Genomic DNA, 13,123 nt, shown 5'->3' on the forward strand with positions numbered 1-13,123 from the left:
TATTGGCCTGTTGAAAAATGTTAACAACCAGCAGCAGGGGCATCACAGCTCAGCGACACAAGCTCATTGTTCCCAGCGTGGAGACAAGCTTCCCAAGAGAGCTGCTCTGGACTCACCAGCACAGCAAAGTGCTGCTGTGATACTGGGATTTGGAACACCTGCTAAATGACTAGCAAGTTATGTCATAGAAAGAGCTGCTCGTCAGACTGATTTCCTTGCAAAGGTTGACATCATTTTATATACGAAACGTTTGATTCTTGTATTCAATCCCTCAGTGGCTTCAGTTGATGCTGGAGGATCTCAGCAGGTCAGGCAGCAACAATGGAGGGGAAATGGACAGTTGATGCTTCGGGTCGAGACCCAGATGAAGGATCTCGAGCCAAAATGCCAACCGTCCATTTCCCGCCACAGAAACCGCCTGTCCCGCAGAGTTCCGCTGGCATCTTGTTTGTTGCTGAAGGCTCCAGCTCTGCACTCTCCTGGCTTCACTTGGTTACACATTTATTTTTTTTAAATTGAGACACAGGCCCTTCCAGCCCTTCGAGCTGTGCTGCCCAGCAATCCCCCAAGTTTATCTGAGCCCAATCACAGGACAATTTACAATGACCAATTGACCTATCAACTGGTACATCTTTGGATTGTGGGAGGAGACCAGAGCACCTGGAGGTCACAGGGAGAATGTACGAATTCTTTACAGGGAGCGGCGGGGATTCAAACCGGGTTGCTGGTACTATAAAGCATTTTGCTAACCATTACGCTACCGTGCCGCCCTAATATCGAGGAACAGATATACAGGCAGCTTCGGGAAAAATGTAACCTCCTTCAGCACTTCAAGCCTCAGAGTTCCACACACCTCCAACAACGGCACCTTGGAAAAAGCCACTTCTCTCACTTTGCATTTGGCACTGGACATCTAAGCAACAAACCCCAACCACCAAAGTTCTGTCCCTGATGTTTTTCAGCTCTCTAGAGATGCTGTTTTAAAAAAAAAATCCCTGACCAAGCATTTATTCACAGCCCTAACATCTCCCACTTAGGTTTGCTGCCCAGTGATACTCCTGTACAGCAGCTGGGATAGATTTTGCCTTTTGAAGATACTAAGATTGTGTAGTAATTCCCTTGCTCTGTGCTACATGGAGCAGGGAGCAACTTACTCCATTTGTGTTATGCTTTGGAGAGGGTGCAGAAGAGGCTTACCAGGATGCTACTCGTAACTAGAGAAAAAGTTTAGACAAACCTGGGTTGTTTTCTCTGCAGCAAATGGAGGCTGACAGAAGAGCTGATAGAACTTGTAAGATTGAGAGGATTGAGCAGACAGGGTTTATTCAGGGTCAAAAAGTCTAATGCCAGAGGCCATGAATTTAAGGAGAGGGGTCAAGTTCAAAGGAGATGCATGGGGCAAGTATCTCACCCTCTGCATGCCACCTTGGCTGAACAGAGGAGCACTTTCAGTAATAGACTAAGACAACTGCGCTGCTCTAAACAGCACGATGAGGTCATTCTTACTCTCGGCCGTTAGGCTCTATAATGAGTCACCCTAAAGCTGGGGAAGTAATGACCCCCTCCTGTTAGCCTGTTTAAGATAACTTACTTTTATTTATTCTTCTTACTTATCTAATACTGTATATCTGTGAACTTGTAATGCTACTGTGACACCGTAATTTCCCTTGGGATCAATAAAGCACCTATTTTTCTAAGTCCACCCCCCCCACCTCTCTCTCTCTCTCTCTCACACACACACACACACACACACACACACACACACACACACAGTGGTGGGAACCTGGAGTATACTGCCAGGGATGGAAATGGAGGTAAATGCTACAGAGGCATTTAAGAGGCTCAAAGGTTGATGTGCAGAAAATGGAGGGATATGGAGATTACGTAGGTAACAGGGATTAGTTTAGTTATGGGCATTTAATTACTAGTTTAACTAATTCTGTACAGCATGGTGGGCCAAAGGCCTGTTCCTGTGCTGTACCATTCAATGTTCTTTTTGCAGTCAGCAGTTATTGGGAATGATTGTAGTGTTATCTGTGTGATCCACCTTTAGTTTTATTAAAAATTCACCTACAGTTCCTTTTGCCTTTTACTACAATCCTCCTGCTTAATCCCACCGCTTTTTCCCCTTGTTCTACGATTTTTCTCCCACCCCAGCTTTCCACACTTCTAGATTTGCTCCAAGTTGGATACCCATCTAACCTTTGCTGATGAAACATTTGAATTTACGATGTTAATCCTTTCCCCGGAGGTAGCCCAAATTATTCTAATCTTCACTGTTATTTCAGATATACAGGAGATGTGCATGCACAACCAAAAACACGGTGAAACTATTTTATAAACAGATTAGAGCAAATCAGTCCAGATTGTTGTTTACACACACACACACACACACACACACAATGCATTATCTTAATATTAGACCTAAACCACTCAGAATGATACCAGGAAGCACAAGCTCACACAAGAGGAAATAGAAATATGAAACTCTTCCTCTGCCGAAACAAAAAGCCATTGAGTTTTGCTTCAGTGCACAATTTAAAAATTACGATTAACTGAACCTAGTTTATTTATTTTTCAGATCTAGTTATAGTCAACAGATTGATTTATTTATTGCCTTTTTTTTAAAGTGGCGTTGAGACGTGGGTAGTGAGTTGCTGCCTAGGACCTAGACAGTCTTTCTGGTGAAGGTGCTCCTGCAGTGTGGAGGAGTTCCAGGATTTACTCAGTGGTGATGAAGGAACAGATGCATCTGCAGGTCAAGATGCTGTGCAACTAGGTGGTGGTTCTGGTGTCATGCGTCAAATGCCCTGTCTGTCCTTCCCGATGGTAGAGATGGGGGAGGGGTGGGGGGGGGTGGAGGTTAGAACTGTTGTCAGAAGAGCTTGGCAAGAAACTGCAATGTACTTTGCATGTGGCATATACAGCAGGCATTGTGTGCTAGTGGTGAATGATAACAAGAGTTAAGACAACTGGGTAAACCGAGAGGATGTTGTATTTTATATGAGCAATAGGAGAGCCTCGAGGCTGAATAGCCTGCTCCTGTGCATCATTTTCTTACATGTCCACATAGCCCCAAATCCTTTATCTTCATTCATATAATCTTCTTCACTAAAGGGAATTTTATCTCACTCGTGGATCCTGCACCTGAGACTCTGCATGAAGAATGGTTGTGGCTTTAATCTGTGCCGCTCACATTTCTGATCTTCACTGCAAGTGATTTGCTGCCGTCTAACCTGCATCATCTTTGTATCCATTTATAAAGTTCTTTTCTATCAAAGTTCAAAGTAAATTTATTATCAAAGTACATCTACAACCCTGATAATAATGATCTTGCGGGCATACTCAATAAATCCATAGTAGAATAACTAGAACAGAATCAATGAAGGTTCGCACCAACTTGGTCACTTAACCAGTGAGCAGAAGGCAACAAACTGTGCAAATATAAAAATAAATAATAAATAAATAAGCATCGAGAACGAGATGAAGAGTCCTTAAAAGTGAGACAAAAAATAATCTTCTGAGCCTTCCTTTATGCCTGTGATTCCATACGACATACTAAAGTGGACAAAACCCATTACTTGTGATATTGACAATATCACTATATGAACAATTCACAAAAAAAAACCTGATAAATGTTTGGCCTTCCACTAATAATGTGGGATGGGAGTGAAATATAGTTCTAGAATGCATTTAGCTTTTCTGTTAACATTAGTAAATAGCAGGAATGACGTCTTTAAGTCTTTAAACTCACTTTTCTGTTTCTTTCTGATCCATATGATCAGAACGAAAGAGTTGTCCCCTATTGTCCAGAACTAGGGAGACTGTATTTCAGTGAGGTAAGGTTGGGTACTGGTGAGATCTCATCTGGTCTACTGTGTACAGCATCGATGTGTTTAAGGACACATATTTATGCATGGCAAACTGTTCAGAGAAGGCTTACTAGATCTGCAATGAAGGTTCATTTTACAAGATTAGATAGTCTAGGCTTGTATCCTCTGGAGCTGGGAGAGTGAGCGGGAGGTTTGATTGAAACATACAAGATCCTGAAGGCCTTATACAAGGTAAGCGCAGAGAGAATATTTAGCTTGTAACAGAGAGCCACTGCTTAAAAATAAGAGGCCACCACCAGCTTAAGAAGGATGAAACAAGTGAGTCTTTGGAATTCCCTTCCACAAGGAGCAATGGAAGCACATGTGTTCAAGGTTTTTAAGGTAGGTGCAGATAGATTCTTGGGAAGTGGTGAAAAGTACCCTTGCAGACAGGAATATGGAATTGTAGTTACCATCAAATCAATTAATCTTACTAAATGAGGGAGCATGCTTGAAAGACGTGCCTACTTCTGCTCCTCAAATCCTCCAAATAATTATATAAAATTACATTTAACAGGGATTTGTTACAGTATTACAGAAAGTCTTCTCAACCATATACCATTTGACATTTGAGCCATTTAACGTGGCCGCAATGAAAAAGCTATCTATAGTATTTTCCCTTTTGGATGCTGACTAACTTGCTGGGTGCTTCCAGCTGTTTTCACTATCAGAAGACTTGATTTTTCTTACTTTTATCGTCAACTGGCTCTTCCTTTGCTTTTATTTTGGATAATGCTCTTGATTTGCCCTTCATTCCACGGTTCATCAGCAGCACCTTCTTCCCTGAAAAGATTAAATGGGCTAGTTAAAGATACCTCCACTCCCCAACACCACCCCCCCCCACCATTTTATAAGTGCATCTTGCACCATGGCAAAGGTGTGTTACTCTATACAATCTAGTTAACCCACCTTTCCAGTGTAAACCCCACACTTCACATTCACCAGACGGCAATGTTTCTCAAATTCCCCGCTCCATCTGAAGTTCAAGGAGCTCATCTTGCAATCCCATTAGTAAATGCTCTGCCATTTTACTGAAAAGCAGTTTTCTGCCGAAAAGCATCCGTGAACCACTTTGAAACTGGAGATCACTTTTGTCCCAGTAACATGCTATCACTGTCTCTATACACAGAAAAGATTACATCAAGATACATACACGGAATTGGTACAATCGTTCTTCCAATCAATCATTTGATATTGAAATTCAACAATTTCAAGCATTTCACTTTCCTTGAATTCATCAGAATTGTTCATATTCTGATGAAGGTTATCTATCCGTGAGGTCACAACATGAATAGTTCATTATTAAGACTATCTGACTGCAGTGATGCTTCTGAAATCTCTGACCCACATTTCAGCTTTTCATCCATTCTTCAGTTGGCACTCTCCCATTCTGACTTCCGTCACTAATCTCTCAACTGCTCATCACCACAGCAATTCTGGCTGCATTCTAGTCGGGATTTCCCCTTTGTCCTGTCATCCCTCTCCCAATCTCTCTGCAACTTAACTTACTTCTCAATCTCCTTCCCACTCTTTGATGTGAAACGTTTCTTATTTCTCCTTCCACAGATGTTGCCTGGCAGGCTGAGAATTTCTAGTGCATGAGTCACAAAAAAGCATGTCCAGCAATAATTGAGATGGACAAAGGCACTTTAGCCTCTGCAACTGGATCCTCTACTTTCTTATAGGAAGACCACAGTCAGTGCAGACCAGTGATATCTCCTCCTCACTGACCACCACACCACAGGCACACCTCAAGGATGTGTGCACAGCCAACTGCTCTACTTTCTCTACAGTCATGATGGTGTGGCTAATCATTGCTCAAACACCATTTATAAGTTCACCAATGACACCACTGTTGACGGTAGAATCTCTATTGTCAGTGAGGAGGCTTGCAGGAACAAGATAGATTGGCTGGTCAAGTGTTGTCACAACAATCTCACGTCAATGATCACAGAACTGATTGCAGACTTCAGAAAGGGGAAGAGTGAACAGCTTCATGTTTGTGGGCTCAAAATCTCAGGCTCTATACAGTACTGGGCCCAACATATTGATGCAATCATGAAGTCTGCATGCCAACAGCTCTACTTTATTAGGAGTTTGAGGTGATTTGGTTAAGTCAACAAAGACTCAAAAAATTTCTATAGATGTACAGTGAAGAGATGTACGGTTTCATCACAGCTGTATGAAGCCTCCAATGCACAAGATCGCAGGAGGCTACAGAGAGATCCAGACTCAGGCAGATCCTTCACGGGAATGCAGGCTTGCCTGCTGCAGCCACCCAGGGAGGAAAGGCACCAGAGGTGTCCAACCCTCCAGAGTTCGCTCAGTGGAAAACAAGCTGGACTGTGTGCATGCATTTGTTCATCAGCAGACTGCTGAAGGCTTGTTGTTGCTGACAACACCATTGCACCACCAATTTACAAGACATGCCACTCAGGGACTTGGACTATATTATATTACTTTTATATAACAGTATACTTACTGCTGTCTTGTATACGCTATATGTGCCTTGTGCTGTGTACGACTGTTGGTACTGTGTTTTACACCTTGGCCCTGGAGGAACACTGTTTTGTTCAGCTGTACTCACGGGGATTCATGTATGGTTGAATGATAATTGAAATTGAATTTGAATCCTCCCCACTAAGTACATCTTCAGGAGGTAACGCCTAAAGAACCTGGCATCTGTCATTAAGGACCCTCACCATCAGGTTCATGCCCTCTTCTGGTTTAAGACGGCATTACCAAAAGCGTGTGACAGATTACTGGCAGTTTGAAAGCAAAGAAATTTGATTAAAGACATTAATAATAACACTATTTTTAAAAAAAGGTAAATTATGGTAACTATCACTGCAAACAATGAAGAGGTGAACGAAGGCAAAGCAAGTTCAAGAGATGTGCCCTGCTGGTGCGCTGCAACATCAACACACTTGGAGATGGAGCCGTGCTGGTTGGAGTGAATGATTCGGAGAAGAGACGATGAGGCAGAGGATTTCCAATGCCCGTCCAACTAACCTGGGTGCAAGGGTGGATCACTCTAAGTGGCGAGCCGATTTGGAGAGGTCGAGAATGGTTTCTTCGGCGGCAAGATCTAGACCTCAATCAAATTTCTGGGCAGCGTGCTCTAAGCCTGGAGTGATTCGCCATGGCGGAGCCCCGGTCCTAATGCGAGGTATGATCTACTGTTTGGACAATTTAAACGCCAGCCCAGATAGACAGGGGACTCCTCTCTCCACGACGCTGAGGCTGTGAGATTGCTCCAGGCTGATGTGCTTCGTGTCTGCGAACTTTGTTGCAATTTGCCCCACTAATATGATGAACTGAATACCGAGGCTTTAGGCCTTCTCCGAAGGTTCAGATCTAAAGGACTCAATTTGGTCTGGAATGTTGTTGCTTGTTTCTATTGTTTGCATGATTTGTGTTTCTCCACCCCACCCCCCCTTCTCTGTGCGCATTGGGGATTGGTCTTTATTTTTTTTTAATTGGTTTTTTTTTGGGTGTCTTGCTTTGCTGCTGCCTGTAAGCAAACAAATCGCAATGTTGTATAATTTATACATTCTTTAATAACAAATTTACTTTGAATCTTTTTGTTATCATCAGGGAGGAATACAAGAGCCTGAAGACCTATACTCAAAGATTTAAGAAAACCTTCTTCCCCTCATCCATCAGATTTCTGAATGGTCCATGAACACTACCACTTTCTTTGCACTATTTATTCTTACGTCGAAAGGTACAGTAGCACTGGGCAGTCCAGTGAAGATTCACCAGGCTGAGTCTTGGGATGAGAGGGTTCCTCAATCAGGAAAGGCTAGTTTGAGTAGGCATTCCTTGGAGTTTAGATGAATGAGGAAATGTCAAAAGGAAGAGACTTCCCACTTTAACAAGAGTTCAAGAACGACAACTAAATTCACCATAAAAGAGCATGGTTACAGAAGGAGATGATGGGAAAGAGAAAAGATTATATATTGAAGGATACGACTATCACAGTGAGGCTGAAGAATTTCAGGATGGACAAAGGGTCAGAAATGGAGAAGAAGTTTCCCTGAAGACTGGAGAAAGTTTGGATTACTTGATTAATGGAAGGTTGAGTACATAAAATTCACCAGGAAAGCGACTGAATTGTTAGCTAGAGGTGCAAGAGTTACATATAAAAGATCCTGTATGAATATTAGGCAAGGGCAGAGAGGGCCAACCTTATTTAGTAGAAAATAAGTAGTCTGTGATATGGAATTGGATATTCTGCTTAAGATTCAAGTAGAACATGAAGGTTGCAAGAAATTGGCTTTAACCTGTGGAGAAAGGAGCTGGTGGTGAGGAGATAGTCTAAGATAGGGACCACAGAATGACTATTAGTGGGTGGGATTCCTTAGTCTGAAAACACTGATGAGCTGTGTGACGAGAGTACACATAGATTAAGATGTTAGCTGTCCTGTGCTGGCACCAGTGGGATCAGCAGTTGGTCTGCCACCTGTCTTCAGGAGAAAGAGAGATAAGGAAAACAATGGAGCAGCATTTGGAGATGTTAATGAAGGGGCGGAAGGAGAGCTGTCAAGATCGGCTCCCCTTTGAACCCTGAACTGTTTGAAGTGATGGACAGGCGATACCCCAGCAGGGGGATAAAAAGGGACAGGTTCGCTAAGGCAAGACACACACGACACCACGAGGTAACGAGACCCTGGAAGCGGTGCGCCTCCCACAAGTCGGTGGGAGTTTTGGAGGGCTGGTCGCGGGACCAAGCCATAGACGCACAGGGTGGAAAGGTACGATCGGCGGGAACCTGGTGTGTGTCCGCCCTTGCCTGGGTGCCAGGTTCACCGCAGAGAAACGATCGTATCTGGAAACGGAGGGGTCATGGTCAGTGACCTCAGAAGACATCACAAAGGGCTCGCCCGAAAGCTGACTGCGAAGAATATCGAAGGTCTGTGTGGAAGCCGTTTGAATATTCATTCGTTTTTGCTCTCTCTCTCTCCTTCCTCCCACTGTCTATCGCCACGGCAGTGATTACTGTGAACTGAACTGAACTTTGCGTCACTTTGAAACTAGTCATTTACCCCTAGACGATGATAGAGCTTGATTGATCCTGTTATCCTAATTCTGTGTACATGCGTGTTTATCATTGCTGAACTGTTGCATTTATTATCCTTTTGATTAGAGTACTGTGTTGCTTGTTTCTTTAATAAAACTTTCTTAGTTCCAGTAATCCAGACTCCAACTGAGTGATCCACTTCCGCTGGTTTGGCAACCCAGTTACGGGGTACGTAACATAAGTGGGGTTCTCGTCCACGATTTTGAACGCTAAATTTGGGACGGAGTAAATTGATTGGGTTAAAATTCCCGAAAGAAAGAAAAGACAAACAGCAGAAATGGAGGCTGAGGAATTTATAAAGGCACCGACCTTGGAGGCATTAGAGGATGCCAGGAAAGTGGAATTGGCAGCTGTGGCCAAACGGTTGAATCTTGTTAAGGGGAAGTTGACAATGAGGAGAGAGAAGATACACAGAGCTATTGTAGAGCACTATGTATCTATAGGTGTGTTTCCCCAAGGGGAGCTGGAGGTGGTGTCTATTGAAAAACCTGCTGGAGACGCGGTACAGGTGCAGCTTGAAAAACTGAGACTCGAGCATGAGTTTCGGGTACGGCAGTTAGAACACGAAGAGAAGCAGTTAGAAAGGCAGGAGAAAGAGAAACAGTTAGAAAGGCAGGAGAGAGAGAGAGAGAGTTAGAAAGGCAGGAGAAAGAGAAACAGTTAGAAAGGCAGGAGAGAGAGAGAGAGAGAGAGTTGGAGCAAGAAGAGAGGCAGTTGGAGAAACAGAGGGAAAGGGAATTTGAGCTGGAGAAGTTAAAGATAAGGGCAGAGCAGGGGCCCGTGCTGAACCAAGGTGGAGGGTTCCAGGTGACCCAGGAAGTTAGGCTGGTTCCCCCATTTGACAATACCGATGTGGATCGGTACTTTCTCCATTTCGAAAAAGTTGCTACAAGTCAGGACTGGCCGAGGGATAAGTGGGCGGGAGTACATGATGACTATGATGTGCGCCGCCATCAGGTTTCCGGAGGCGGTGCCCCTGGCCAGCGTAAAGGCTCCTGCAGTGGTAAAGGCGCTTGTGAAATTTTTCACTACAGTGAGGCTGCCCAGGGAAATCCAGTCGGATTAGGGGAGTGTCTTCACATCTCACACATTCTGACGGATGTTGGATGAGATGGGAGCAAAGCAGATTTTGGCCTCCGCGTACCACCCTGAGTCACAAGGGGCGTTGGAACGATTCCATGCCACATTAAAGACCATGATTAAAATTTACTGTCAAGAAAACGCTAGGAGCTGGGATGATGCTTTGCCCCTCCTCTTATTTGCCGTGAGGGACACGGTTCAAGAGTCATTGGGGTTCAGTCCATTCGAGCTCGTCTTTGGTCAACGGCCCAGAGGACCCCTGACCTTACTAAAAGAGCAATGGTCCAGTCTGGCAGTCCAAGTTAATGTGATTGATTACGTTTTAAAATTTCGTGAGAGGCTTGAAAGGATCTGTGACCTTGCCAAAGAAAATCTGTGACACTCCCAGACTAAAATGAAAAAATGGTATGATAGGCGTGCCCGCGAAAAAGTGTTCTAAGTGGGCGATCGGGTCTTAGTTCTGTTCCCAGTGGTAGCCAACCCCCTCCAGGCGAGATTCCACGGTCCGTACAAGGTAATTAAAAAGATAGACCCTTTGAATTATGTTATCGAAACGCCGGACAGGCGTAAACCCACACAGTTGGTACACATTAACATGTTAAAAGTCTACCACGATCAGAAAGAAAACCCGGTTGGTGTTATCACGGAAATTAATGAGGCTGGGGTGTCGAATGAGACGGGGAAAACCCATCTCGAAAAGATGAATATGGTGCCGACCCGATTGGAGAACTCTATTGTTCTGGCTAAGTTTGCTGATAACGTCTCTCACCTAACCCCCGAACAAAGCGGGCCATTGATAAAGCTAATTCACCGGCACGCAGATGTATGTCCCGATGTCCCGAGGTGATGCAAAGGGACAGTGCATGATGTTGTGGTCACCTCAGACCAGCCTATTAAACAACACCCCTATAGGATGAACTTGGAGAAGGGCAAGCTAGTGGAGAAAGAAATTGAACACATGCTAACCACAGATATTATTAGGCCATTTAAGTCAAAATGGGCGTCTCCCTGTGTGGTTGTCCCAAAAGCCGATGGGAGCATCCGATTCTGTACAGATTACAGAAAGGTGAATGCTATCACGAAAACTGATGCTTACCCCATCCCAAGGGTAGACGATTGCATCGATAAAGTGGGGAGAGCTACGTACATCACCAAGATCGATTTGCTGAAAGGGTACTGGTGTGTTCCTTTAACCGACCGGGCTAGAGAAATCTCAGCATTTGTCACTCCCTCCGGTTTATACGAGTATAATGTTCTACCTTTCGGCATGAAAAACGCCCCAGGGACCTTCCAGAGGATGATTAATTCAGTAATAAAGGGACTAAGGAACACAGAAGCATATATTGATGATTTGGTGGTCTGGAGTGACACATGGGAGGAGCACATTGTGGCGGTAGAGGAGCTATTTAAATCGCTGTCGGAAGCCAACTTGACAGTGAACCTCGCAAAAAGTGAGATCGGCCACGCGAAGGTCACTTATCTGGGATTTGTGGTAGGACAGGGGCAGCTGGCTCCGATGCAGGCTAAGGTGCGGGCTATCTCGGAGGTCCCCACCCCGACAGACAAGAGAGCCCTGAGAAGGTTCTTGGGGATGGTGGGGTACTATAGGAAGTTTTGCAAAAACTTTGCGGATATTTCCCTCCCTCTCACTAAGCTTTTGCCAAAGAATGCGAAGTTTGTGTGGAATGACCTTTGCCAACAAGCCTTCGAGAGTCTGAAGGCGATTCTGTATTACCATCCTGTGCTAAATGCGCCTGATTTTTCAAAACCCTTCTCCCTAGCAACAGATGCTAGCGACGAAGCTGCCGGGGCGGTGCTGTTGCAGACCGACAAAGAGGGGGTTGAGCACCCAGTCGCTTACTTTTCCAAGAAATTTAATACCCATCAGAGAAATTATTCCACTGTGGAAAAGGAGTTACTGGCCATCATACTAGCATTACAACATCTTGAAGTTTATATTTGCCCGGCACGGAAGCCACTGGTAATTTACACTGACCACAACCCATTAGTGTTTTTGGCCACTAAGAAAGATAAAAACAAAAGATTGCTAAGTTGGAGTCTGGTGCTACAGGAATTTGATATAAAAATTACACATATAAAAGGAACGGAAAATGTGATTGCTGACTGTCTGTCAAGGTGTTGACAACTTAAAATTCGCTGTATTAGCCAAATAGCTGATGAAGATGTATATTTGTGTGTATCAAATAATGTATTCACGTTTGTAATTTTTACCCTGGTAAAAATCCTTAAAGGTGAGGGGTGTGATGAGAATACACATAGATTAAGATGTTAACTGTCCTGTGCTGGCACCAGTGGGATCAGCAGTTGGTCTGCCACCTGTCTTCAGGAGAAAGAGAGATAAGGAAAACAATGGAGCAGCATTTGGAGATGTTAATGAAGGGACGGAAGGAGAGCTGTCAAGATCGGCCCCCCCTTTGAACCCTGAACTGTTTGAAGTGATGGACAGGCGATACCCCAGCAGGGGGATAAAAAGGGACAGGTTCGCTACGGGCAAGACACACACGAGACCCCGGAAGCGGTGCGCCTCCCACAAGTCGGTGGGAGTTTTGGAGGGCTGGTCGCGGGACCAAGCCATAGACGCACAGGGTGGAAAGGTACGATCGGCGGGAACCTGGTGTGTGTCCGCCCTTGCCTGGGTGCCAGGTTCACCGCAGAGAAACGATCGTATCTGGAAATGGAGGGGTCACGGTTGGTGACCTCAGAAGACATCACAAAGGGCTCGCCCGAAAGCTGACTGCGAAGAATATCGAAGGTCTGTGTGGAAGCCGTTTGAATATTCATTCGTTTTTGCTGTCTCTCTCCTTCCCCCCACCGTCCATCGCCACGGCAGTGATTACTGTGAACTGAACTGAACTCAGTTGAACTGAACTTTGCGTCACTTTGAAACTGGTCATTTACCCCTAGACGACGATAGAGCTTGATTGATCCTGTTATCCTAATTCTGTGTACATGCGTGTTTATCATTGCTGAACTGTTGCATTTATTCTCCTTTTGATTAGAGTACTGTGTTGCTTGTTCCTTTAATAAAACTTTCTTAGTTCCAGTAATCCAGACTCCAACTGAGTGA

The 13,123-nt window shown here is 44.5% G+C and overlaps 1 protein-coding gene across 2 annotated transcripts in view; it reads right to left on the reverse strand.

The window, feature by feature from the left end:
* l3mbtl2 (L3MBTL histone methyl-lysine binding protein 2) overlaps positions 1-13,123 on the reverse strand; it is a 169,989-nt gene that overhangs the window by 78,750 nt on the left and 78,116 nt on the right. For both annotated transcript variants that reach the window (XM_063062699.1, XM_063062700.1), the window contains exon 16: positions 4,563-4,655. In XM_063062699.1, the coding sequence (XP_062918769.1) occupies positions 4,563-4,655 (93 nt within the window). The remainder of the gene's footprint in view (positions 1-4,562; positions 4,656-13,123) is intronic.

This window comes from Mobula hypostoma, chromosome 11 (genome assembly GCF_963921235.1).
Source record: "Mobula hypostoma chromosome 11, sMobHyp1.1, whole genome shotgun sequence".
Classification (NCBI taxonomy): Eukaryota; Metazoa; Chordata; class Chondrichthyes; order Myliobatiformes; family Myliobatidae; genus Mobula; species Mobula hypostoma.